The sequence below is a fragment of the Fomitiporia mediterranea genome (genome assembly GCF_000271605.1).
Source record: "Fomitiporia mediterranea MF3/22 unplaced genomic scaffold FOMMEscaffold_15, whole genome shotgun sequence".
NCBI classification, from domain to species: domain Eukaryota; kingdom Fungi; phylum Basidiomycota; class Agaricomycetes; order Hymenochaetales; family Hymenochaetaceae; genus Fomitiporia; species Fomitiporia mediterranea.
This window is the reverse complement of record NW_006760400.1, coordinates 1,321,978-1,348,369: the sequence shown is the minus strand read 5'-3', so window position 1 is coordinate 1,348,369 and position 26,392 is coordinate 1,321,978. Positions and strand designations below refer to the sequence as shown.

Below are 26,392 nucleotides of genomic sequence, written 5' to 3'. Positions count from 1 at the left end.
GCATCGTCATGGCATACCTGTGGTCCCCCAAATGTCGGGTGGCGCAAGGCACAGACCGACCAACATTTCCGTTTGAGAGTTAAAATTGAACTGATGCGCGGCTCAATAATGCCGTAATCATGTTTCCACCGTTTCGTTTTGTAAGTATACTCTATTACCAAAAGCTTTCGAACTCACTGGCTGATTGATTGATTTTAAAGGTCTCCTGTGTTAGCATCTTGAAGTTAAGTTTGGGTTTGCGACCTTTGTAGCCAACTATTTGCTGCTCGTACGCTATCCTAAAAGTTTTACCTTGGCTCGCTCGTCTAACTCAAAGAGTGTTGCTAGGCAGACATAAGCTGGGACGTAACTTACGATGAACGATTTCTGAAGACAATACAAGGCTGTGAGCATGATTGGTATGAGACTTTACTTATCGGGCTTTCCGCTGAAGCCGGCTGGCCTGCAACAACAGCGGCAGAAATCAGGGCATAGGTTTACTCTCTATATATAGATGGCATAGGGGAGAAAAGTATCATGGCTCTGCCGCTTCTTGATCGGGACCAAAAATCAACATGTGTATCTTCCTCACAGGCTGATTCTGTTCAAGCCGTGACACAAGAGCTCGCAGCTCACCGAAGACATTGGTTTGGAGCATTGTTCCAACCACGCGAGGCAATCAATTGGTGCCTTAGCTACCCGCTTCTAAACATCTCGAAGTCGGGATGATGGGAAACGTGGGATTACCATCCTGAAGCGGGATTTAATTGAGCTTCTTACCCGTGCGATGTGGCTGATGAATCGACCGTATTCCTCCATTAACTACGGATCGCCGCTTGTTACGGTAGACGAAGCTGTGTTAAAAACACCATGGTACATACAAGGTCTAATTCCATGCTCTTCTCATGATGACTCCGGGGGAAGTCCTCGTGCACAATTTGCAAGAAGTTGACAGCCCAACGGCCATCATGGAGAATTCGAAGCATGAATTGCCAGGAATAGTGTATGCGCATACTACATATATATGCTGAACAAGGTACAGTCCCAGAAGCAACCCCCTGAGTGCTGGACGCCGTATGGCTTCACTTGCTAACGACCCCGTTGAATTGGCAAAAGTCGTGGAAGCCCTTCGTCTTTCTGCCGTACGTGTCTGTTGAGTCGGTTTTAGTGTATACTTTCTAACTTGATCATTCGTGCTAGTACGTAGATAGTAAGTGATTCCTTGAATGATAACGAAGGAGCCACTAATATCACTTTGCTTTCTCTCACCAGGCGCAAGTTTCGTCATATTGGTTGGTTTAATCCCATCTTGAATGGAATGTGGACTGATATGTGTCTTCAGGTTTATGATTACATGCTCACGTTTGAGGACGAGCGTACATTGATATGGAATTCCGACTGGTCACTCACGAAACTACTATTCCTTTTGACACGATATTTGCCCTTTATGGACCTATCTATATCTACGACGCGTAAGCCACGAATTACCCAGCGAGGCCATGCCATCCTCAATTCTTATTGTCTATCATAGGTCACTTTAAACATGACATGTCGCCTGAAGCATGTTTACTCAACTACAAAATAGGAGGCTGTGAGTCTGTGCGATACGTTGTTGGAGCACTGAGTTCGGCTGACGCGTTATTAGCATTCGTCGACTTTGGCATTTTCATTGCAGAACGTACGTAGCTTTCACCGCCTTACTGCCCTCATTCGTAATAACCGCGTCTTCCAGTCATCCTGGTCCTTCGAACATGGGCAATATGGGAGAAGAAGCGGATCATTACCATCGCTCTCCTTGTATGGACCGCTATCAATCTTGTTTTGGATTTTGTATTCGTCGAACTGTATTTGGATTCTGTCAAATGTAGCTATTGTTTCTCTGCTCCATGTATTTTCCTGATTTTCTTACGCTTTATTTATAGTCACTCCTGTGCCAAAAGGAATAACTGGGTGTTTGACTACTTCGGGCAATCCTCTTCTGGTTGGAGCGTGGGCTGTCCTCATGGTGTATGAAGCGGGTGAGTACTGTGTTCCGTCAGGCGTGAGAATTAAACTCATTGTATTTAAAGGTATCCTGGGCCTAATGATTCTAAAGGGCACACAAATGTGTTAGCACTCCAAGAGATCTGTCTATGTTGACGGCGTACACTAACGAAGCGTATGCAGACAAAGAATATGTACACAGAGAACTACGAAGTTCGGCTCTGTATAAGGCAATCTTTCGGGACGGTAAGTCATCACCATCGCACTATCTTTTCACTATGTTTATCATCCGTTGTAGGGGCAATTTTTTATGTCTATATTTTCGGTAAGTGCTGAATTATTCTCCTAACTCATGTGAGGACGTTTAGACCCATAATACTCACAGCGTTGTCCGTGGCAAACGTGATTATCATTTCCAGACTTCCAGTGTGTCTTCCATGTCCATGTTCGCAGATATTGTATTAATACGCTTTCATTTTTTTGCCCCGTTGTAGCGCGAGCTAGCAGCTCTACTCACAAGGTATGAGCGTTAAACAACGCTTAGCGTCCAAAGTCCGCTGACCTTAAACTATAGCTTCGAACGAGTCATTCATGCAGTCTTAACGGAGAGACTGCTTATTGCACTCAGAAGAGCAATTCGAGAGCCACATGATCAATCTTACAACCTTGAAACGATACGATTTGACAAGAGTCCGAAGGGTATTGTCGATACAGAAACCGGGGCGGGGACCAGCACCGTTATGTCATCTAATCTTGGGCAGTGGTCTTATTCGGACCCATCTACTTCTATTACTTGTGCAGAGAGTGCTTTAAGGAGCTGATGAACCGAGTATTTGATGTTTCGGTTTCATCTCTGAAAAGCATCACGTTCTATGTATGATACTGCACAGTTGTGACAAGTTCCCTTTACGGATGGGCAGCACAAATGCAACGCCTGACAGTTTCTCAGTGACGTGCGTGTCTTTTTTCTCCAGATGTAGGAAATGAAGTTGCATCGCAGCATATTATATGCCATTTCTAACTCAGTGGATTGACTCTCACCGCCTCTCAAAACTTGGGCGGTCGGAACAAGGATTGTATTCAGAAAGTTCGATGTGCTGATTCTTGACTACAACCTTGCCGTCCCACAGAAGTAGGACAAGGGTCATTCCTATCATATCTTGAGCCGGTTTGTGTGCGGTATGCGAACAATGAGGGTTCATATACGTATCGGTGAGCATCAATTCGTGTAATGCATAACGTTTGGCGACAAGTGTGAAACCTTGCACGGACAAGGTGTTGTGGCTAGTGGGAACCTTATAGGAAAGGTGACATAAGATTACTGATTCTTTGTCGTTCCGCTCAGGTCGGCTGACAGGATGTCATGTATGTAATTGCTGGAAATCCCCCTGCAGCTTCAAAGCTAACCTATCTTGACTTTGGCAGTAACGCGATGACGCATGGTCTATTTCACAACACATATGTGTCTGTCTCGCAGCTCCTCGCAGACGGATCCTGAAAAGGAACTTTGACGAGCGCTGTGCACCGTTCTAGCCTAGCGGAGATGCCAGAAGCGCTGATTTCTAATTCTCCGATTCACACGATGGCGAAAATGCGAGAAAGGGCAATGCATTTTGTGCATCTCCCACTCTCAGCATAGCATATATGCTTGATAAATGAACGAATACTGACTACATCTTGTGAATTTCCGTCTGCAAAATCCGCCGAAAATGATTCAGACGCAATGACTAGCATGAAATCTGACACTATCCGTTTCCGTGAGCGTCAATCCTTGCATACAGTTTACACGAAGCTGTTCCTAGTGGCCATCGAATGGAAGCCGAAGCCGTGTTCGAAGCTGGCAGGGGGATTATTTATATAGCTTGTTTGCCCCGACCGAGGCACGACACCTTTCGGCAGTCCTTGAATATTAAGATGCCCGCTTCTCTCAAGTATTCCTCCGAGTTGATAAATTCCATGGAAGTCCTTCAGATCTCAGCTGTACGTTATTTAGTTCTATTCAACTGTAACCTCTCGCTGAATCTTCTATCGATAGTATATCGACAGTAAGGTCTTCGTGTGAGATATCATGCATGTTACTGATGCATTCGCTTTAGCCGCATGCTTCGCCATATTGGTTTGTGCAACTGTCTGGTGATGAAACACGCACTGAGATGCCATATTTAGTTCTACGATTACCTGCTTACATTGGAGGACGAGCGCACGTTAATATGGCAGTCAAATTGGTCTCTCCCTAAAGTGGTGTTCCTCGTCACTCGCTATCTTCCTTACATAGATCTGTCAATAACTGCTATGCGTAAGTAGGTTCGGTACTCACTAAAACGCTACTTTAAACATCTCATCATAGGTCACTTCAAAGCCATGACTCCCGATGCATGTCAACGGAATTATAAGGCTGGCGGGCGTAAGTTGTCACGACAGGTAAGACTCATAACCCAGCCTGATTGACGTACTCCCAGTGGTCATCGACATGGGAATTTGCCTCGCCGAACGTATGTGTTTTAAATACAGCAAATTGTGACCTTGAGTAACTCTGTCCTTCAGTCATTCCCATCCTCCGGACATGGGCAATATGGGGACAAAGCCGAACTATAACGATTGTGCTCTTCATATGGAGTGCTATTAATTTCGGCACCGATCTTGTACTCGTCGCCCTCTATTTCAATTCCGTCAGGTGTGAGTATGTATTCCGTTCAGCTTCAGTCTATAGAAATGTCATCAATTTATTACTTTCAGTCACATCACTACCAGTAGGGCTTTCTGGCTGTCTAGTTAGCAATGGCAATTCTCTTCTTGTCGGAGCGTGGGTCATTCTCATGGTGTTCGAGGCTGGTATGTGCTCTCATCAACAATCAATTCAAAGCAATTGGTTCATGTCACTTCTGTTATAAGGAATCTTGGGCATGATGTCAGTGAAGGGTATTCAATTATGTGAGTTTTCTTGTCATGTAGTCGTTGCATCATAACCAGTTTAGCGATAAATGCGCAGACAATGAATACAAGGACAGACAGCTCCGACACTCGGAACTCTTTAATGCGTTCTTCACAAACGGCGCGTTTGAAATATTGCTCATCTTTCGTCTTTACACCTTACGATATCTATAGGCGCAATCTTTTACGTTTATATATTTGGTGAGCTATTGGGAAGCACCAAAGTTTAAGCTCTTGCTTACACCGATGGTTCAGCACTCTCCGTCGCAAACGTGATTGTTATCGCGAGCTTCCCGGTACGTCACCTAAATATCGCCTTTATTACTCCAAGATGACAAGATGTATGCGTTGCCCTCTGTTGTTGAAGCGTGACTTCGCAGCACTACTTGCAAGGTTTGCAGCCAAATAATATCTATCCTCAAATTGAGACTAATTTATTTCGTTAGTGTTGAACGCGTCGCACATGCGGTCCTCATGGAACGACTGGTCATCACACTCCGCAAAGCGGCAAGGCATGAGTTAGAGGAAGAAGACCTGACCAGACTTGATACAATGCGGTTTGAACAAGACCAAAGAAGACCTATTGAGACTGAAGCTGGGACTAGCACCTTCGTGTCATCTTTTGTTGGAGATTGGACTTGTCCCGGTCCTTCAACTTCCACGGCTTCTCGAAACGAACCTGCTAAGGATGAAAGAAGCGGTGGATGCGATGCTTGACTTGATTTTGCGGTATAGCATGTTCCCCGGAATAGCTGTCGGGAAATATTATTGACACATTCGACATTCTCCGATCCCTTACTGCGGCGCAGCTTAGAGAATAACCTAACTTGATGCTTAATCTTGACTTTGCAGTAACGCAATGACGCATGACTTAACTTGCAATCCATATGAACATACTCTGCAGCTCCTTTCGAACAGACAGTCAGGCCAGGTGCATGTATGGTCTGACGAAGACTCCGGGGCCGCTAATCTATAACGCTTCGGTTCATACAATGACGGAAAATGCAAGCCAGTGCAACGCAAATTCTCGCGTCTCCCATTCTCCGCACGGCATGCATGCTGATTAACCAACTAAGAATAACCACAGCCTATGGCCTCCTGTCCACATAATCGGCCAAAAGATGCAGATGCCATAACCAACAAGAGATCTTTTCCTGCTCGCTTCCGATGACTCTCTTGAGCGTCAAGCCCTGTGCGCAGTTTAGCGGAGCTGTTTTCCCTGGCAGCTTTCGGAGGGAAGCCGGATCTGAAATTATTAATGTGATTATTTAAATAGTTTACATGTGGCAACGAACGAGGCGCTTCTCTTTGTAGTCTAGATCCCTCCTCCCTCCCACAAACACATACACAGCCTTTCACCCAGCCCTGGAATGGCTGTTTCTACCAAGGATACCCTCGAATTGATAAATTCAATTAAGAACATCAAAATTTCAGCTGTATGTGGCTTATTTCATTTCGACTGTACCTTCTCATTGAATCTTACATTGATAGCATATCGACAGTAAGAGCTTTGATAGAGAACATCCCTGGCGCATAACTGATGCCCTTTTTAGCCGCATGCTTTGCCTTATTGTTTTGCGCTGCGTTGTATAGGAACTTTTACTGATATATCATATCTAGTTCTACGATTACTTGCTCACACTGGAGGATGAACTCAGGCTGATATGGCGGTCAGAGTGGTCTGTACCTAAAGCAGTGTTCCTCATCACTCTTTATCTTCCTGTCATAGATCTGTCGATAACTACTGCGTGTAAGTGAATGTGATACGCATCAGAATCATAATTAACAACACCCCGCTATAGTCCACTTCAGAAGTGCGACTCCCGGTGAATGTTTACGGACTCCGGTACTCATTGACTTTGGTATTTTTTCTGCAGAATATATGTGTTTTCTCTTTGAGTACAACAAACAACTTCTTCAAGTAACGTCTAATCCAAGGTCATCCCAATCCTCCGAACATGGGCAATATGGGAGAAGAGCCGAACGGTAACTATCGTACTCTTCATATGGACTGCTATCAACTTTGGTATCAACTTTGTGCTCTTTACCCTCCATCTCAATTCTGCTCACTGTGAGTACTGGCGCCCTCGAGTTTGATTCTCAGAAATGTTATAACGTTTTATTTTTCTCAGTTATACCACTACCGGTTGGGGTATCCTGGCTGACTCGTAAGTAATGCTAATTCTCTCGTTGTCGGATCATGGATCTTTCTTGTGGTAAGTATTTGAATTCGGTATGTGCTCTAACAGATTAGTCGAAGTAATGAGCTTATATTCCTTTCGCTCTAAGGAATCCTGGGCATGACGGTGCTGAAAGGCATTCAATGGTGTAAATTCCCTGCTGTTATGTAGATGTTGCATTGTGAGCAATTGATCAGTCGATTCTTAACTAAAGAACACGAAGGCAAGCAACTCCGAAATTCGTCACTTTTCAAGGCAGTCTTCACGAATGGTGCGTTTGTGATATTATATTTTCTCGTCGATACAGGCTGATACGCTTGACGTTGTGTACAGGTGCGATCTTTTACGTTTACATATTTGGTGAGTAATTAGGAAACAATGATCTCATACTCTTGCTCATATTCACTATTCAGCATTTTCCTTCGCTTTCAAGTGCGTCATCTTAATATCGGTTTTGATCTTCCATACTGACGAGGTATTTGCGCGCCACATTCTGTGATTGAAGCGTGACTTCGCGGCACTCCTTGCAGCGGAATTGCAATTTACTTATTGTCTTAGTGCTGAACGCGTTACACATGCATTCCTGACGGAGCGACTATTTATCGCTCTCCGCAGAGCAGCGGTGCACGGGACAGATAAAGAAGACTTGATGGAACTTGAGACATTGCGGTTTCAACGAAATCATAAAGTACCTTTTCAGGCTGAGGTTGGGACCAGCACTTTCATGTCATCTTTTGCCGGGAACTGAGCTTTCCAGCTTTCGGATAGGCAGCCGTTAAAGATGAAAGAACTAGTGGTTTAATATTTGCCCGGATATTGTAGTGTAGTGTGTTTATCGACCTCACTGCATTCAAACGACCACCAGTTGACCCCATTCAAAGCTTTCACACCAAAAATTTGTCTCAATCCAATAACTACTTGACTAAGTTACTTATTATTTACTAGCAGAGACATTTGTAGAGCCATCTAAGTAAGAGTTAGACATTAGGCCTGCAAGAACGGTCATCAAAATTAGATAGGAAATTATGTACAGCCACTTCATTAAAGTTTTCGCCGATAATTGTAAGCGCATCAGAGGAGTTTGGTAATTCCGACGATTCTAACACCTTGCCACTGGTCCGTGCCTGCATTTATCCTTCTATAACACAAGAAATAAACGAGCCACACGGCGTAGGCACACATCGTGGAAATTGATCTCCCCATACTTGTTCTGTCAGATACTAGGCTTCACTTGTAAGTTCCAGTTGTGCCATTTTGCGTGTGGAAGAGGTACTTACCAGAAGACATTATCTGTAGTATACATGAGACAAAAAGAGGCAAGAGAGATTACCTCTGTTAGACTACTACAGCACGTGAAGATTGGAGACTAAAACAAGTCTGGACGAGAATGTGCTGGAGTTGAAAAGGACTTCTTGTTCAGCTCTCCTCCAAATGACAGTGCAATCTAAAAACCTATGTCATACCCGATTTATCATGCCCACCATTCGTCAAGGCAAGTGTTTCTTCTTGCGCTACCCTGTGCTCACGCATCATTAGCATACATATTGTCGTCTTCTTATGATGGGCTCTTCTTTTTTAATACAACCATTTTCGTGATGGCCTATCGAATACCAGAGCTACGGCTGATATCTAGCCTCACCTCACACGGCGACCCATCTCTGACGCGGCGAAGAGCGGACATGGTGATTTCCACCACCGGAAAGAAAGCTAAGCATGCCTCCATCCCGTCCCTGTCTGGTTAGAACATGGCTGGAGATCTGGCTTGCCAATTAATTGCGACAGAGATTGCACGTTTCATATGTGTCTGTCTTAGCTGCAACGTAAAAATGTCGGACTCAATACAGTTGAGCGCTTGAGAAGATCGGTCTGGGACTCGGGAAAACATAATGGCAAGAATCGGCAACTCGGCTTCATAATCGGAGAGGCGCGTTTCGGGAAGCGAAAAGAGGCACTGCAGGCATTTATACTCTGTGCTCCTTGCTGTTCTGATAGCCTCAGCAGCTAGGCAAAATCGAGCATTATGGCTGTGATTTCCTCTTCACACCTGCTGAAATGGGAGAAAGTTGATATAGTCTATGCGACGCCTGATTGGATACGATCCCTTTGATTTCCTGGGCGTCAATCTTATACAAAGCTGATACCCTAAGCAGCAATCGGAGGGAAGCGCGAGCCGAGGCCAATAATAGACTAGAAATGTGGTGAGCATCGAGAATTCATTTTATAGACCGAGGCACGGCATATTGATTAAATGTCCTACACTCTGAAAGGTCCCTCCCATGGTTTCTCCCACTACTGATGTTCCCGCACTGATAAACTCTTTGCAAGGGCTCCGCCTCGCTTCTGTGCGTCTTCACAGCCAATTGAACTTTTATGAGCTCTCACTAATTTAACGAAATTAGTATGTCGACAGTACGGACATTTACTAACAAATATGGAGGTCTGCATCGCTGAACGTATTTTCTCCCTTTCAAGCCGCGAGTTTCGTCATATTGGTTCGTGTGACTTCACAAAGGGCTGGAACTGGAACTGGTACTGATGCAAAGTATTCAGGTTTATGACTACTTGCTCACGTTCGAAGACGAGCTTGTACTGATATGGGATTCAACTTGGTCGCTCGCGAAGGGTTTATTTCTTGCGACTCGGTATCTTCCTTTCATAGACTTGTCCATAACGACTACACGTGCGTAGGGTACACTTTTTTCGATATTAGCTGGCGCATTTATTCGGATACTTCTCTACAGGCCACTTCAAGGCTAGAATGTCACCTGAAGAATGTTTACGCAATTACAGGGCTGGTGGATGTGAGTTATTTTGATACTTACCATGTATATCAAAGATTATTAATGTAGACTCAGTACTCATTGACGTTGGGATTTGCGCTGCTGAACGTATGCATTCTGACCTTTGTCTACTCTTGCTGTGTACTGAGCGCCTTTCAGTTATCCTGGTCCTTCGGACATGGGCAATATGGGGCCAGACGAAGAAAATTACCATCACACTTCTGATATGGATTTTTGTCAACCTCACTTCCGATCTTGTGATCGTTGTCTTATATTTCAGTTCCGTAACGTGTGAGTAAGTGAAATAGGTATTCACTAAAATTCATCTCACTAGGATCTCTAGTTACACCGTTACCTGAGGGACTATCTGGTTGTCTCATTAGTACAGGCAACTCTCTGCTTGTCGGAACATGGATTCTTCTGATGATATTCGAAGCTGGTGTGTGGTAGTAGAATTCTTTCCGAACACTGGAGTTTAATGTCTCCTGTCTTCTAAGGAATACTAGCCTTGATGGTATTGAAGGGCGTACAAATGTGTGAGTCTCCTCGGTGTTTTTCTGCCACGTTATCACCTATCGTTTGCTGATTTCGAACAGACAGAGGTTCAGTCGACAAACAGCACCGGAAGACGGAACTGTATAAGGCAGTCTTTAGGAATGGTCTGCTTCTTCCACGTATACTTTTGCCAATAAGTCCGACTTACACAGATATTACGCAGGTGCAATCTTTTACGTCTATATTTTCAGTAAGTTTGAAAATACCGACTTCTCTGCTCATTTAAATTAATAATTACCCAGCACTCTCTGTCGCAAACGTGATCGTCATTTCGAGACTTCCTGTGCGTATCTTGCAGTTTTTTTGCTAATATCAGCCTGACGAGGTGTGTGTACTTCCAGCGAGACTTGTCGACATTACTCGCAAGGTATGAATAGTGATACGCACATTTCGTAATATCGGTCTAATTGAATGATCATCCCAGCGTTGAGCGTGTCATGCACGCAATCCTGACGGAGCGGTTACTGCTTACTCTCCGTAGGATCGGCCACGAGCAAGAAGAGAAGAATGACGATAGTCTTAACTCTATACAGTTCCAAAAGTTGAAGAAGAGGGCAGTAGACTCGGAAGCTGGGACTAGCACTTTCTTAACGACGAACCCTAACGCGCAATGGTCTGGTCCGGAACCTTCGACCTCAACTTCGTCAACGTCTACAAGGGCTCCTGCCAATGTTTGATCCGTTTATGTTGTTATTCATCACGACTCGTTATGCTCCGACTTTTCATATTCTTAGTGAATGCACTGTGTACATAGATTTTGTGTCTGGAGTCCAGAATGCACGCCTGTATTTTTACATTGACGATCCCACACAGACAGATCTTTGCTTTCTACTTGTCATCCAAAGCTAATTTTTGTTGTAGTTTGTAGTTTAGCATTAGCTTAATCATTCGTTTCCGTGCACGACAGAGCTATATAAGCGAGTGTCTCCAGAAAAATAAATGCAGAATAGTGGCTTAATCTAAGTTACAGCCCATCAGGTGCGTGGGAGTTTACCTATACTGTTACAGTTTGAGTAATATCTATTTTGGTTCGCATTGACTTTCACCACACTTTTACTAGTGGCACAAGAAGATCTCCGAGCTCAAGCAACAAGGTCACCAGACTACCTTCCTGTTTCAGTACGGAAATAGTCCCTCAGCCATTTGCTGTTCATGGTGAGCGGCAATAGCCTGGACTACCCCGTCTTGTAAATGGTTCCATTCATGTTGCAGGTATTTTATGTGCTGAGCTGATGACGCCAAGTGCGGTGTCTCCTCTTCTTTGTGCGACGGAGATTCCAACTTTTAGAGATGCGAGCATTTTCTGTCGCAGAGCCTATGCTGAGCCTTGCATCAGTCTCGAGAAGGCTAAAACCCTAGTCAGCTCCAGCTCACCAGTATACTTAGCATAGGTGGCCTAGCCGCGATCAAAGTTTTGTCGGAGTCGTGCTACGAGGGTGATCAGGTAGCTTACCATACGTTGGTACAGACGACTTTGCTGATTTCACATTTTCTATTTCATTTCTCCTACCAGGGTGTTCAATCTGCACTTTACTTTTTACTCCGGGCATAAGCATCAGGGAACCCGGGAGGCAACACGGAATACTCTACCTACCACTTAGTTCTCATATCCCGACTGCGTCATCTCATGTCGGTGACTCGGTGGCGATTTCTATGTACCCAAACAGAAACCAGGGTTCTCATTTTTACGATGCCCGTTTCGTGGCGGTGTAACCACTATCGTTTGCGCTGTAATTATTCGGTTCGTACGTTTTGTTTAAGTTTCGCCGGTGAGAGCAATTGAGATTGGTCTCGCTGAAGCAGGCAGATGAGATGTGCCTCGTGGTACCTTACGGGCGATGGCTCTGTTGGGAGGCTGTCAGTTAAAGGTATTCATTCTCGCCGCTCTGGTTCTAGATCCGGCTTGTTAGAAGGCCGCAATATCAAAACAATACACGTGCTCTTGCTGTGGACGTTCTTGAACTAGTCATAAACGCCGGAGTTCTGGGGAATTTATAAACGCGCGCCTCACCCATGGAGATTTCCGAAGCGTTGTGGACTGCATAATCTTCGCCGATCTTAGTGATCTTCAGACAATTTTACGACAGGAACTTTCAGACATCTCGGCATCAGAATGAAGATGGGAGCAAAGCATCCCCCTCAAAGTGCGAGTAAAGGCGATGTCATTATATTTATGTCCATGAGCAGAACACGCCATATATGGTTGCACTGCTTGATGCTTCTGATGCTATGTGATCCTGTGCAGGTGAAGTCTAACTGCAGCGGAGTACCTTCTGTCCGATCCAGCAATATGGAAGCTAGCGATATAAACTGCGCGAAGTTTGGTTCTACTCGCTTTCAACGCTTCTTGGCCAGCGTCAACTATTTGTAAGTTTGCACGAAGCTGATGCGTTTCTTCGTTGTTGCGATGTGCGAATTAATTGACAAGTTGGGCGCAAATCGGGCACGCCTTTTCTATTATATTGTCAATATAAAAGTCTGCTGGGTTCTATCCCCATCTTTCCTTACAACTCATCTAACGCATCTATGGCCACTTTTGCCAAGGAAGCTCTCGAGTTGATACATGCCTTGCAAGGCCTTCGCACGTCAAGTGTATGCATTTTCACCTCATCTCCCCGCGGTCTTAATATGCACTTTCTGACTGAATTCTGTATCGGTAGTACATTGATAGTAAGTGACTATTAGGAATACACGCTTTTTGCATGGATTAATCATCTCCTTCATAGCCGCAAGTTTCGCGATATTGGTTCGTATAATCTCGCATCTTTAAAGATACGTGTTGACATTGCATTTAGGGATATGACTACCTGCTGACTTTCGAAGACGAACGTACACTGATATGGCCATCTAACTGGTCGGCCGGAAAAGTTCTCTTCGTCCTGACACGATACCTGCCCTTTGTGGATTTATCAATAACTGCTTCACGTATGCGACTACATCTCTCTTGTGGCCGACAGTGTGCTCACGGACATCTTGTGACAGATCACTTCAGGACTGGTTTGACTCCTGAAGAATGTTCACTTGCATACAAGAGTGCGGGATGTAAGTCCTCGTCAATATACACTATGGTACAGACCTAACTAGTTCATTTACAGGGCTAATCAACATAGGAATCATAATTGCAGAATGTAAGTGCATAAGGCATACTTCATGTCTTATCTTAATCGAAATGCACAGTAATTCTTGTTCTCCGGACGTGGGCAATATGGGAGAAGAATCGAAAAGTTACCATTACACTTGGCATATGGGCTAGCCTAAGCCTTATCGCTGATGTCGTTGTCATGTGCCTGTTCATGAGATCCATTGAGTGTGAGCACATATTTCTGTTTTGCACATTTAGTTATTTGACTAACGCTTATTAAGTCTCATCATTACCTGCTGGTCTTTCAGGATGCCTCGTCACGTCTGGGAATACTCTCATCGTCGGCGTTTGGATTATTCTTATGGTTTATGAAGCAGGTAAATGCCCTTCTACATTTGTTGCAGAATAATGTCTGAGATGCGGTCTGCCTTCACAGGAATTATAGCATTGATGGTACTGAAGGTTGTTCAAATGTGTAAGTCAACTCGGCTTTTATTTGCTATTACATTTGCTTATCTCCGAGATGATGAATAGTCAGAGAGTTTGTGGATAAAGAGCTTAGGAATCAGGCTTTGTATAAAGCAGTGTTCAGGAACGGTATGTCCGATATCACGCACATCTCATTTAGCTTGCCTGATATCGAGGGAACAGGCGCAATTTTCTATGTGTACATTTTCAGTAAGTCAATTACAATGGTCTGTGATAGAGGTCAAAGTTGACGTCGTCCCCAGCGATGTCTGTAGCAAACGTGATTGTCATTTCAAGGCTTTCGGTACGTGTTCTGCATCCTTACTTTTGTCTCTACCATCAATACCGATAGTAACGTATACTTCATCTACAGCGCGATTTGTCAACAATGCTGGCAAGGTCGGTCATCGGACTCAGGATCCGCTAAAAGGAGACAACTCTGATTGCCAATTTACAGCCTCGAACGTATCACACACGCCATTTTAACGCAACGCCTCCTCCTCTCTCTCCGCAAAGCAGTTACAGAACCGGGAGCAGACGAAATAGAGAAGGTAGAGACTATGCGCTTTGGCGAAGCCCCACGCGGTGCTACCGATACCGAGACAGGGTTTGGGACGAGTGTTCTCATGTCAACCCTAAGTGGACGATATTCCTCCGACTTCTAGATTCAGGCACAGAGTCTGGCTGGGGAAGAGAGTATTAAAAATGCCCTGACCTTTCGTGATTAGACTGCCATTATACGATCTGTACCTTTTTGCGGACTTTGCATCATATGTATCTCTGTACTTTTCTCTTTCATATTTAAAATGTGTATCTGGTTTAGATGATGTATAATTCTGTCATGTCATTGGTAATCCATTCCATTCTATCCTATCGAACTTCCATCCGAATCCTAAGTAACTAGTGATACACACAAAAGACCAAGGAAAAATGCAGCAATTTGGAAACGCCTATCTCTAGCAAATAATGCACCCATGTTCATCCCTCTGTGGGATATCCACCTGATCAAAAGCCGGAAAATCAAACGCAGCCCAAACATTCCACTTCATAGCATGCTTCTGTCCAGCACGCCCTCCCGCGACCCACGAATGCCACGGGTACTCCACGACTATCACATCTTCCACATTCTCTCCATCCTCTTCCCCAATACCTCTCGTTGTGTTCATCGACCTCCAAATCGTACCATGCTCATACATAATAGGAAGCACCAACTTCGTCGCGCGTGCAATTTGGAAAGAGTTCGGTGGAGTGGAACCCCAGTCGAGTGAGTCTTGACAATATACAAGTCCACCTTCGCCGCTTGGGTTTGATAGGCATGCGCGGATGCTACAGATGTTGTTAGAGCGTTGAAATGGATTTTGTTCGGCGTCTATCGTGGGGGTGGTGATAGATGAGGTGACGGAGTTGGTGAACGGAGTTGAAGTTCCTGGTGCGGATGCCCAGAAATGCACGTAGGCTATATGCGCGTCTTCGTTTATTTCTGAGTTGGAGGGTGGGTTACTGCTGAAGCGGACGTGAAATCCCGGGAGATGCAGGACTATAGCAGAGTCAGAAGGTGTGTACCTGTTGTGTAAAGATTTGGTAGGAAAGAATAGATTACCCGAACTTTCTCTTGGGGTTGTATTGTCCGTTGTCCTGATACTCTGACCCTGCTGCTCCGCCCGCCAAATAAACTCAAAAGCACAAACATTGCAAGGAAAATAAGACGGTATCTTATTAACCGCCCTCAAATCATTAGAAGAACCAACAGCAGCATCAATGACACTGCTACTGCTCGGCCTCATGCGAACAAACACGGCTCCATCATCCCCGCTGCGGACGTGTCCCTCGGGAGAGTCCACGAGCATCGGTGTCACGCAGCCAGGCAGACAAGCCACACGTGTCCGTTCGATGACCTCAGATTGGGCATCGATCCAGCCGAGTAAGCCATGCAAGACCTTAACAGCCTCGCTCCCATCCGGTGCAACGTCAAACGAAGCATTCGGAGGGAGAATCACAAGAGAAATGGTGTACCCCGCGACGTCTAAGACGTCCGTCTCGCAAATTGTTCTTGCGACGCGAGGTATATTGAAAATCAGCTCTGAGCCATCCTCAACGGAAGGCTTGATTTGGGATGAGACATATGAGTGGTATAGAAGAACCGCTTTGCATGGATTCGAGTGGGTCAGGATGGCGAGGTCCTGGCCGTTGGTGTATATCAGTCTTATTGCGAACCGTGCGAAGCACTCACGAGTTTATTCCTTAGAGCGAAGCGCCCCGTGGTTATTTTCGTAGCCGGCTCGTCGCATAATTTGTATCTCGCAATGGCATCTTCTTTCGTGATAAAGCAATAGACGCCAGCATTGGGACCTGATAACATTGTTAGAATCGACAATTTTCTTGGCTTAATTTAGGTAACCTCAAACCTTTGCTCGAGACAGATACAATTATCTCGTCCGTCCCATCGCCGTTCAGGTCTTCGCAAAGGACATCCAGAATGTGAGTATCATGCCCATCGGCAAAATCGTAAATGACAGAACGCGTCCAAATGATATCGCGAAACTCGCAACGTTGTCTGACGGGTACGTCTTTGTTGTATACCGACAAGATCGAACCTCCGTTTGCCTCAAGACCTTGGTTAGCGCAAGCGAAATTAAACACGGGGAAAATTAAGTACCTCCGTCGAAACAATATATGCTACGGGATCGCGCCCGATTCTGCCCGCACATAATCTACCAGGAAGGTGGTTGGGTGGGGGATTAACACATTCCAAAGGTTTATGATGCCAAGATCGCGCATGATACCACGCAATCGACAGTCCTTCTCTGCTGGAAATAATAATGTTATCAAGGGCACCGCCCGATCCTGGTGATACAAGGCAGTCCTGTACGGAAGAGAACACGTTCTCCAACGCCGTGGCCACAAGCCAGTGTTTCGACTTGTACACATCCGGAGGACGAGTGAAGATGATCAAAGGCGAGTACGCGTCGGTACGCGAGGATTTCACGACAGCGAGAAGTTGCGGAGAGAAGGTGGTTGAAAAGTGGCCCACTGAAAGGAATTTGATCAGAAACAAAGATAATCTTTAGTGAATACACCAGCCTTTGACAATATTGACACCTGGAAAGCGACCGATCTCGCGGCATATCCAGTCGCCTTCATTAGTGCCAAAGTTCTCAAGCCAGCATATTCGGCCGCCGTACGGGTCCATGGTATCGAGGGTATCTCCATATTCGCATGTTACAATGACTGTATCAAATTAATTCAAAGTCAATCTACAACCCGAAATGACGGAGACGGAGGGAAACGTACGGTCGTTGAATCCATTTCCTGAGATGTCCGCACTTATACAAGATGATGGTTGCTTTAACATATGAAGGGGAAGTTTGTTCCATCGGGACAAGACGCTTTCATCCTGGATTCTATTTTAATTTTATTACATTAACTCGTCAGTTTAGATTTTGGAACATCTGAGCTAAAACGACTTACCCCTCGTCAAAGTCAAGGTTGCGAGGGTTCTCATAAAACGAGACCTCTGAAGGCTGCCCATTTCGCCCAAGGCCGAAGATAACAAGATCATCCTTCCTCTTTCCTTTAACATTAAACGGAAATGCATGTATCCAATGCGGTACAACAGTGCCCGGGATCAAATCGATAACCTCCTTGTGAAAATTAGGATATTGCACTTCGTTCATCTTTATATATAGCAAGAAATTCAATGCGGGAGAAGTTGAGTGTGGGTTGCAGGGACCAAGAAGGTGATAGAGAGGAAACAAGAGCCACGGGTGTCTATTATAACAAAGAACATTCTCATGGCTCAACTCAAAGAGATCATGGCCCATCATCTACCGCGCAGATCATTTCTTAAAGTCCGCATTTGGAAATAACGGTCCATGAAGGCGAAAAATACTCTTGACAAGTCGTGGCGTTAAAGCGATACATAGCCCTTGACATTGAAAGCGCACGAAATCCCTCGTTAATTCAGCAGTAAGAAAGACGAGTGAGAAACTCAATGGACCCTTGTATTTTCGTGAGATTACATCAAATGATACGCAACAATCCTCCCCGTACAAATTCGCAAATGGCAGTCGGATAGGTAGTTACAGAGAAAGAGATAGCAGAGATTAAAAAAGGTGGGAAACAGACAAATGAAGATGTGTATACACCCATCCACGCCGTGAACAATCATGAACAGTCAGGAATTAGATCGGGGATGGCATCACCACGCTGCCCGCAATAGCGTAGTTGGTAATCGGTTGGTGACAGGTTCTTCGACATCCGTGAGAACAAACAAGGGGCAAGCTCTGGTAAGGAAAAGAAAAAAAGGTTTCTCTTGGATAGGACTATTAACGTATCTTGCCTGGCTTGTGTATTTGAAGATGTGCTCTGTTGCATGTCGCAAGGAGAATATGTACCCGCGACGTGCTTGATCTTGATAAAACAAAAATCATGTAGGATGATGCCAGAGAACAAAAAGGTAGACGGGATAAGATCATTCATGAAGAGGGAAAGGGTAGGTGAAGTCCGCCAGAGGTTCCACACAGTGTACACGCCGGAAGCCAGAACCGAAATAAATCTATGCCGATCCGCAAGCTCATGCGATGATGCACCCCGTCTTCTTCAATGGCTTCTTTTCCTTTGCAGGCGGATATACTGCCAATATGCATGTCAGATTAAGTCCGCAGCAGTGAATACTATTCCACTTACGGACTGCGCGGATCGCCTCGTCAAAGACCGTCTTTAAATTTTTCTGAGTCAAGGCGGAACATTCCAAGTATTTGACGGCCCTGATGTCTTTCTGCATCTGTAAACCTTGCTGGTAGGTTATGGGAGCCATGCGACTAAAACAGTCGGAGTCAATCGACAGGGCATCATTAAGTGCATTACTACAAAGACGTACCGTTCACGTAGCTTCTCCCGAGTTGCTTCGTCGTCACGAAGGTCAAGCTTAGTTCCAACAAGCAAAATGGCCGTTGAAGGTGCGTGGTGAGAAATTTCGGGATACCACTGATGGCAACGCATCTTAATTAGCCTGCACGTTCCTCCGAGGGATGAGTGATAAGAGTCAATGTACCTTTGTTCTCACGTTCTCGAAACTTGGCGGGCTGACAAGAGAGAAGCATACGAGGAACACGTCAGTCTGAGGGTAAGACAGGGGACGCAGGCGATCGTAATCTTCTTGTCCAGCAGTATCCCAGAGACCGAGAGAGATCGTCTTGCCATCAATCATCACACTTGCAGAGTAGTTGTCAAAAACTGATGAAGGCAATCAGTCGTCGTCTGCACATTCGGTCATTCAGACATATCGTACCAGTTGGAATATACTCGCCCTATGCATAAGGAAGCACAATTAGATGAAGAATAACCGACAGGGTATGAATGTACACACCGGGAAGGCATTGGTAGTGTATGAGATCAACAGGCACGTCTATTTGCAAACGCAATAAGCACGGTAGTCGCAGAATGGATGTGGCACCGTGTTTGTACAGACCTTTCCGACAGCACCATCTCCTACGACAACACCTATATCCAGGGATGTGTGAGAATATACGCGAAGCATCACAGAAACAAGCTGGCCTACATTTGATAGCTTGCACAGCGTTCATATTGGTTCCGCGCAATTCAAGACGGATTGCGGCGTGTATTAGATCAGAGCGGACAAGAGAAGTCTGGCTTAAGGAAAGAAAGAGCCGTGCAAACGGAGAGTGACGACGTCAGCACGAGGACACGCTGTGGAAATAGCCATGGTGCGCGTCGTAGGAAGGAAAGGGGCCTGGATAGCGTCATTGGGGAGCTGTTGGGAACGTACCTTTCTGGTGACCGTGCTCAACAACGCAAATAAGACGAGCTGCTTGGTTAACGATGGCGGAAGAGCTGCGAGTTGTATTGTCGATGGAAACGAGAAAGATATGAGGAAGTAGATGCAAAAGGCGCGTCGTCGCCGATGCCATCTCTGGTCACGTTCTCACGGCTTACAAGCCGGTCCGTCACTGCTTATTTCTCAGTTCTCTCCACAGATCACTTCCCCATTCAACAACCATCAGATTTATCGACGACACTGCTGCATGCTGCACAACAGATTTCTGTCATTGCCCATTCATTCATGTCAGCTTTCGGACTTGCCGAGTCCTCCACCGACTCTGGGCAAATTCAATTTTTTACTGTACTGCGCTTTCATGTTCAAGCTGACGTCAACAATCATCCTTTGCAGGTCCATTGATTCCCGGTGCTGTACAACGTAGGGCACACAGCGATGCATTGATGCCAGCTAGCCACCCGAACTGAATTCTCCGATTCGGTTCGCTCCAACGACAGTCAGCCCAAGATTTAGAATTTGGTTATAAATTCGGCCGTACTTTGCAATCCTAACAAACCTAGTTTGGCTTCCTCTCTATGACCACTGAATTAGTTGATCCATCTAATGGCTGCCCCAACGCTGCTTTCTCGGACCCAGCAAGTCCATACCACCGCAAGCAATCAAGTTCGCTTCACGCTCTCAATGAGTTATGTCCACCCTCGCCACCGCTCTCGCCTAGTGTGTCTATCAATGTCTCCAAGGCTACCAAAGTCACCGGCGAAATTCCGATTATCTTTGATTTTCTCACTACCGGCTCAATGCCCTCGGAGGAGCGGATTTCGAAGATGGCGAACCTCAAGCCTGCTCTGCCTCCGTTGGCAAAGTTCTCACCGATATCTGCGTTCTTTCCAATGAGTGACAGCTCGAACACTTTGGACACCATCAGCACGCAAGCATTCGGAACAAGGAGACCCGACTCATACTATTCCGATGGCGGTCAACAGAGGTACTCTATGCTTAGCGACTTCTCTGGATATTCGCCCTTGGACACGGATTTCAACCTTCCATCACCTACTAGTCCGGAGAAACGGAAAGACTATGAAAAATGTCAAGGTTTGATGTCAATGTCTGATAGTACTCCAAATGTGCAAGTGATAGATTATGATCTGGGCCAGAAGGAGCTAGGTGACATCTCACAGTTCACTGTCTCGGAATATTTTGCATTCCCTTCTGGCCATGATGAAGTTCTCGGCACAATTCAGTCAATGGAAGCAGAATCCTCCGTGCGTGGTCATGGCAACACACTAGTTACGCGGGAATCACCGCCACCTTGTGAGAGATCGTCCTCGTTAGAGCGCAAAACGCAGGTTCTTCCGACTTATACGGGTAACGATCTTCTGACTATTCCTAATAGTCCCGAATTCGACGACAGGACTCCAACTCAATCCGCATTCCTTAAGTACCTACCTCAAGATAATACTGTGCGAGGATACCCCCTAGGTGCAAGCGCAAATCCAGAAGCAACAAACTCGAACCTGCGTAGTCTTTCAGTGACCGAAGTCTTTACCCTACCAGCCGTGGAACGTGCTTCTGTAGCAGGAAGTTCCTTGGCAGCACCTTCTTCTCCGGACTTTGACGACAAGACTCCGACGCAAGCCACGTTCTTGAAGCGTCAGACAGATGCTCACCACTTGTCTCAACCTACTTCTGATCAGAGTTCGCAAGTGATTACGCTGGATGTCCCGGCTTCGACTCTACCTGACGTTGCAATGAGGCGACTGCATCTGGAGCGAGAACAGAAAAAGGCAGCTGTAACCAACCAGAACACTGGCGAAAGCGGCGAATCGACCAAAGCGGACAAGATAAATCCCTCTTTAGCATTCCCTGGAGCAATACCAGGGAACATATTACCGGTCCCATCCCTTAAGCATGCGCAATGGCTACGCGACACCGTCGTAGAGCTCTGGATCGATCAAGAAGGTTTCCGCGCTATCCGGCCCAGATTCTACCTCGCATCTATCAGCAATGGTCTCCCGTACTCTCAAGACCAATATGGTCCTTTACCTCCTGGAGTGATGGAGATTACGGACGAACATGACCCGCTCTATACGACCGTTGCCGAATTTCTGCCCGTCACCCGCACGGCTCATCCATTCCACCATGCGGCTCTTGACCGGGCACCTACGCTGACCCGCCTAACTACGGGCGGAGATGAGAATCGGGATTATATTACGCGTGCGGCGACGCTAGTGCTGCGCGATAATGGTGTGTTCTTCGTACATGGTACCGAGGACCATCGTGTCGACATGGAACGTCCCGGTACAAATGGAAGCACCAGCAGCAACGGAGGCCGAATCATTCGGTTGAACTGGCGCTTCGAATATTTTGTCTCGAATCGTAACTCGCACAAAGGCGAGAAGCTTATGACTCCGCTATCCTTCAGCTGTACGCCTGCTTTGCTCAACCCCTCTCGCTCGATCAAGGTCAAAGTGCTGCATATCATGAAGAAGACCCTTTTACCGAACCTTGTCGCTCAGAAACTCGAGCCTCCAGACTTACCCCAGTTACACACTCGTGCTTCGAACTCTTCTCTTGCGTCAGTGACGTCCATTGCTAGGAGCGAGTCACGTAGCTCCGTTTCTTCACCCAAAAGCACCACGAAAACGCGAGCACGGACCAGACGGCCTTCCGAATCCGAGCAAGTCATCAATATTGATATCAATCCGACACACTCTCATTCATTCATCCTGCCGAGGCTTAAACCTCCTCCACGTCCTCCACTTTTAAGTACCAAACATCGCCGCGGAAGTCATAGCGATACGACACCGGAGGACTTTATGCGCGGGAGACTCAGTGCCACCAACGCCCTCTCAACACACGAGCGGTCTCGTTCTGCGTCTACTCTCGGTCATCGCGAAGACGTAGATGTGAATGCGAATACGACTGTGAATATGAATGAGGCAGGATTGAATAGGACTCCGTCGTTCATCGGCAGCAACACGCCTCCGCTCATAGGTCCGATCATGCCCCCGGAGGAGTTGATGAAGCTCTGTGATTCCGAGGTGGAAGGGCGTCGGAGACCGCATTCTGTGCGTGTAGAGGTGGTTGATAATGTGCCCGTGACGACTTTGCCTGCTGCACCTCGGCATAAACACTACTCATGAGGAAAAACAAGCGAGGCCTTCTGTCCCGTCAAGAAAGGCTTGACGGCAATTCACTCGTTTCAACGTTTTCTTCCTCATATCCCATTATCTATGGTTCCCCTGACTTGTACAAAATCCCCAAAAGTCTTGTCCTTTTCACTCCGAAGAGCGAATGTCCATTACAGTATGTAGTCATTATGTATATGTATTGCGTCAATTATCAAAGCAGAATGTCCAGAACTACAAAACACAAAGTATATGCGTGGATCATCACGCTTTTCCGTCGGAGTTAGAAAATGTCCTTCCTCTTCAAGAGACAATAATCCCCATAAGAATTAAGTGTCTGCCACCACTTCCCCGGCAACCAAATCGCGCGCGTCAAAAGTGGTGAATGCGCAGAGTCGAGGAAAGGTGCGCAGTACATGCGTTGCCAGTGTTCATCGTCAATGGCGTAGCGTGGCTCATGAGGGCTTGAGGAAGGGTGGTTGGGGGAGTCCAGGTCGATCAGGTAGTGGCATGATTTGATGTCGACCTAGTAGATAAAGTCAGATCAACGCGAGAAAAAAAAGAACGAGAATTAGTAATACGTAAAATGAATGTTGGAGGGATACGTACATAATGCCTTGGATCCTCTTCATTTAGGTCGTTTAGATCCTCGGGAACGTACCTTGTCCCACTCCTCTTCCAAAGTCCACTAACCCCGCCACTCGTATTCTCCGAGACGTTGCTCTGGACGAAATGCCTCGGTAACATCCCATCAAACTCACTCTTCACAAACTCCACATTCACACCATCCGGAACAAGAAAATGACCCGGAAACCTATACCACTCCTTCCCATAGCACAACGTCAAATTAAGTGACTTTATCGGTGAAAGGTCGATTCGTTGTCTATCAAGTTCGTTTTGCTTGTTCTTCCCTCGTTTTAGGAGTGTTGGTGGAGGTGGGGGAGGTGCTGCGAGGAGTCCTGTAACGTTTAACACCCGAACGAGCTCGTGAGACTCGAAGTGATGTGCGACTTCGAGTGGTGCGTGGAAGTAGTAGCTAAGCGCGAGGATCCTTGCGACCGAAATTACAGATGCGAAGAACACCACAGCCAAAGTCGTAATTTGGAACCACGAGGTGCGAGACGCTTTGTAAGGCGAGCGCGTTGCCTTCACGTACGCGGCTTCTAACCACCCACGAACAAGGTACAACGCAACCGCAGCGTTGAACGCGAGGAACGGGTACGCAGGGAAGAAAAATCGTTCTTCTTTATGCGCCTGCAGGGTGAAGATACCAAACCAAACGTAGAATGGCGCAAGACGAATTGCAAGAAGTGTAAACGGCGAACTACGGGAACCGAGAGCTTTGTCTTTCTCCTTCTCCGCGGAGGACGTCGACCTTAACGGCCCACCTACACGTTTGTTATCCACGAAGTATGTAATCGCTAGTGCTGGGAGAGCTAGTAGAGCGAGAGGCGTGAGGACGTTAAAGTTCAATAGTAAATTCTGAATATAAAAATGCCAAGGCTCCGTTCCGTAGAGATCAGGTCCGCGGGATGATCCACCAAGAACATTATATTTGACGATATTCCACGGAACGATTGTCAAATGGCCATACGCTAACGAGTCAATTCCAATAACCGGTATCTATCATATAGCATTGCCATTAGCAACTGCATTCAACAAGTCCAAGTTTGACAGATGGACCTACAAATAGAAGTGCTGCACATGCACCCGCGGTAAACAGTCTCACGACGCGAGCAAGGAACCAGGCAGTCCGCTTTTCTGAAGGTACGCGGTCTGCTCCATAAACAAAGAGCTCCTCAAACACGAAAGGAATTGCAATTGCCAGTGCAAAGGGCCAACCGACTATGGCACCCATACCGAAGAGAACCGTTGAGTATAATGTTCGTCGACTGTTTGAGACGGAAGGTGGGTGTAAGCTATAGGAGAAAGCTAATATGTTGGAGAACATTGCAAAGCTAGACGGCAAGAAAGCTGAAACATATTAATTAATCCGTTATATAACGTTTGAATATTAATTTTATGGAACCTGTAGATGCATTCCACATTCCTGCGCTGAACATGAGCATGAATAACATATAGCGTCCAACACGGAAGTTGATTGTCTCCATCACAGTTCGGTAGAGCTTTGCTTCACATAAGGATGACACGAATCCGAAGAATATGCGTAGAGCGAAGAAGGATGCCCTCTAATACTGCATTAAATCAAAACCTTAGTTTTTTACAAGTTAATAACATACCTTATCCAGGCCCAAGAGCCACGTCAGAGCAGTCGCAGGATATAGATGCAGAGCAACGTAAGCCCAACTCCGAATAGCATATTGAGGTGACGTTTCCCAAGTTTGAAATCCGTATCCTCGGTCAAGATAGTGTAAGGGTTCCCAGAAATTATACACTGAAAGCCAGAGAGAGTTGCATTTTATTCAAGAGTATAACCCAGTTTGTCTTGGTCCAAACGCACCCTCATCGCAATCAGATATGTTAGAGTACATAGCTCCACTCACTCGGATGAGTAGAAGGATGCGGACTGCCATGGAAAAACTTGGACACCATGGTGGACGCTGTGCCCTGCAATGTGCACAGGCGTAGTTTGAGTTGTTAAAAATGCTTCCGTCACAATCTCTGTAAAGCAAACGTACCTTCGAGTCTGATCCTGCAAAAGACCGTCATGTCGCGGCATAGGCTTTGGCGGATCCTTCTTCTTTGACGCGTCCGACGCTGGACGCGGAAAGCGCAGCGTCTCAGTCCCAGGGCGTACATTCATCGTCGATGAACGAGTACAGGTCTACGTGGAAGACGTCCAGAGACGAAACACTTTTTGTATTTGACGGCTCAGGAGAAGTGCAGTAGGCCGCGGACGTTGCCGGATTTGATGACGACGCGAACTTTACGCGCTCCTTGGCCTCACCGACGCCCCTTCCTTAAGCGCGCCTCGGCTTGGAGGATTTCAATCGGTAACTTTAGCCGATGTGCCTCAATCCGAGGATTTCTTCGACCAACCGAGGACTATTTTGTACCTTCGCATTGCAATCGTCTTTGATGTTGCAATGCTCTGGATCCAAAGCTCACTGCTCAACACTGTGCCACAGCTTCCAAGTAATGATTCTCAACATCTTGGCGGGATATCCTCCCTAGACGTGCTGTTTCAATAACAGCATACTTATACACAGAATCAGTTGCTAGGGCCACCTCTGAGCCTGAATTTCCTGCACTAGCTGGAAGCAACTTGGCCTACTGGACTCGCTTCGGTAAATTATCACATGGTGACAGGCTCCAACTCACCAGATCTTACTTGCCATGGAACCTTGAAGAGAACTCTCCTGCAAATCTTCAGCATTGGATCACTGTTATTTCTTAGGATCACTGTTATTCAGGCCAACTGTCTCACTGTTCAGCCTTTGCGGCTGAAATGAAGTTTAAGCAGCCTCTCCAATTCTGGTACGACCTTTCAGCCAAAGGCAATTCCACAACTCGGGCACACGCTTTCTTCATATCATACATGAACAAGC

The 26,392-nt window shown here is 46.2% G+C and overlaps 9 protein-coding genes across 9 annotated transcripts; 6 read left to right on the top strand and 3 right to left on the bottom strand.

Moving 5' to 3' along the window:
- Nucleotides 1-887: 887 nt before the first annotated feature.
- Nucleotides 888-2,783, top strand: FOMMEDRAFT_161584 (uncharacterized protein; the record flags this gene model as incomplete). Its single annotated transcript, XM_007271089.1, has 15 exons — nt 888-982; nt 1,022-1,121; nt 1,180-1,189; nt 1,252-1,271; nt 1,322-1,451; nt 1,511-1,570; nt 1,625-1,657; nt 1,712-1,843; nt 1,902-1,997; nt 2,049-2,087; nt 2,146-2,208; nt 2,261-2,287; nt 2,348-2,388; nt 2,457-2,482; nt 2,537-2,783. The coding sequence occupies 15 exons, from the start codon at nt 888-890 to the stop codon at nt 2,781-2,783; spliced, it is 1,119 nt and encodes a 372-aa protein (XP_007271151.1).
- Nucleotides 2,784-3,876: 1,093 nt separating this feature from the next.
- Nucleotides 3,877-5,610, top strand: FOMMEDRAFT_161583 (uncharacterized protein; the record flags this gene model as incomplete). The annotated part of the gene is made up of 12 exons (XM_007271088.1): nt 3,877-3,942; nt 3,998-4,007; nt 4,059-4,078; nt 4,129-4,258; nt 4,310-4,366; nt 4,422-4,454; nt 4,507-4,638; nt 4,699-4,794; nt 5,068-5,094; nt 5,149-5,189; nt 5,261-5,286; nt 5,340-5,610. 12 exons carry the CDS (start codon nt 3,877-3,879, stop codon nt 5,608-5,610), a joined length of 909 nt encoding a protein of 302 aa, XP_007271150.1.
- A 653-nt stretch (nt 5,611-6,263) lies between these two features.
- Nucleotides 6,264-8,018, top strand: FOMMEDRAFT_31757 (uncharacterized protein; the record flags this gene model as incomplete). Its single annotated transcript, XM_007270884.1, has 10 exons — nt 6,264-6,329; nt 6,514-6,643; nt 6,696-6,755; nt 6,832-6,964; nt 7,026-7,061; nt 7,271-7,344; nt 7,407-7,433; nt 7,487-7,505; nt 7,632-7,761; nt 7,896-8,018. The coding sequence occupies 10 exons, from the start codon at nt 6,264-6,266 to the stop codon at nt 8,016-8,018; spliced, it is 798 nt and encodes a 265-aa protein (XP_007270946.1).
- Nucleotides 8,019-9,349: 1,331 nt separating this feature from the next.
- FOMMEDRAFT_170954 (uncharacterized protein) lies at nt 9,350-11,212 on the top strand (the record flags this gene model as incomplete). Its single annotated transcript, XM_007271087.1, has 14 exons — nt 9,350-9,415; nt 9,473-9,482; nt 9,546-9,565; nt 9,624-9,753; nt 9,815-9,874; nt 9,929-9,961; nt 10,013-10,144; nt 10,197-10,292; nt 10,351-10,389; nt 10,450-10,512; nt 10,572-10,598; nt 10,651-10,691; nt 10,750-10,775; nt 10,833-11,212. 14 exons carry the CDS (start codon nt 9,350-9,352, stop codon nt 11,083-11,085), a joined length of 996 nt encoding a protein of 331 aa, XP_007271149.1. The 3' UTR covers nt 11,086-11,212.
- A 1,722-nt stretch (nt 11,213-12,934) lies between these two features.
- Nucleotides 12,935-14,623, top strand: FOMMEDRAFT_161580 (uncharacterized protein; the record flags this gene model as incomplete). Its single annotated transcript, XM_007271086.1, has 13 exons — nt 12,935-13,000; nt 13,069-13,078; nt 13,135-13,154; nt 13,204-13,333; nt 13,391-13,450; nt 13,504-13,536; nt 13,586-13,717; nt 13,772-13,867; nt 13,927-13,965; nt 14,025-14,168; nt 14,222-14,262; nt 14,332-14,357; nt 14,416-14,623. 13 exons carry the CDS (start codon nt 12,935-12,937, stop codon nt 14,621-14,623), a joined length of 1,005 nt encoding a protein of 334 aa, XP_007271148.1.
- Nucleotides 14,624-14,914: 291 nt separating this feature from the next.
- On the bottom strand, nt 14,915-17,632 carry FOMMEDRAFT_161579 (uncharacterized protein; the record flags this gene model as incomplete). Its single annotated transcript, XM_007271085.1, has 7 exons — nt 14,915-16,138; nt 16,189-16,307; nt 16,364-16,562; nt 16,615-16,988; nt 17,034-17,186; nt 17,250-17,359; nt 17,427-17,632. The coding sequence occupies 7 exons, from the start codon at nt 17,630-17,632 to the stop codon at nt 14,915-14,917; spliced, it is 2,385 nt and encodes a 794-aa protein (XP_007271147.1).
- Nucleotides 17,633-18,531: 899 nt separating this feature from the next.
- Nucleotides 18,532-19,543, bottom strand: FOMMEDRAFT_161578 (uncharacterized protein; the record flags this gene model as incomplete). The annotated part of the gene is made up of 8 exons (XM_007271084.1): nt 18,532-18,590; nt 18,645-18,778; nt 18,838-18,944; nt 19,012-19,193; nt 19,249-19,267; nt 19,327-19,365; nt 19,429-19,460; nt 19,519-19,543. The coding sequence occupies 8 exons, from the start codon at nt 19,541-19,543 to the stop codon at nt 18,532-18,534; spliced, it is 597 nt and encodes a 198-aa protein (XP_007271146.1).
- Nucleotides 19,544-19,681: 138 nt separating this feature from the next.
- Nucleotides 19,682-20,157, top strand: FOMMEDRAFT_161577 (uncharacterized protein; the record flags this gene model as incomplete). The annotated part of the gene is made up of 2 exons (XM_007271083.1): nt 19,682-19,854; nt 19,917-20,157. 2 exons carry the CDS (start codon nt 19,682-19,684, stop codon nt 20,155-20,157), a joined length of 414 nt encoding a protein of 137 aa, XP_007271145.1.
- A 1,406-nt stretch (nt 20,158-21,563) lies between these two features.
- On the bottom strand, nt 21,564-25,729 carry FOMMEDRAFT_170950 (asparagine-linked glycosylation 9 protein). Its single transcript, XM_007271082.1, has 7 exons — nt 25,523-25,729; nt 25,345-25,451; nt 25,124-25,278; nt 24,913-25,072; nt 24,571-24,857; nt 23,493-24,506; nt 21,564-23,409 (listed from the first exon to the last, which is right to left on the bottom strand). Exons 1-7 carry the CDS (start codon nt 25,645-25,647, stop codon nt 23,167-23,169), a joined length of 2,091 nt encoding a protein of 696 aa, XP_007271144.1. The 5' UTR covers nt 25,648-25,729; the 3' UTR covers nt 21,564-23,166.
- Between the last annotated feature and the right edge of the window lie 663 nt (nt 25,730-26,392).

What these genes read in the sequence shown, in the direction of transcription:
- FOMMEDRAFT_170950 (XM_007271082.1), bottom strand. Translation starts at nt 25,647, where the DNA reads ATGAATGTACGCCCTGGGACTGAGACGCTGCGCTTTCCGCGTCCAGCG. An exon ending in AATGTGGAATGCATCTACAG is followed by an intron (nt 24,858 to 24,912) that starts GTTCCATAAAAT and finishes AATATGTTTCAG; the next exon opens with CTTTCTTGCCGTCTAGCTTT. An exon ending in AAGAGGATCCAAGGCATTAT is followed by an intron (nt 23,410 to 23,492) that starts GTACGTATCCCT and finishes TTTATCTACTAG; the next exon opens with GTCGACATCAAATCATGCCA.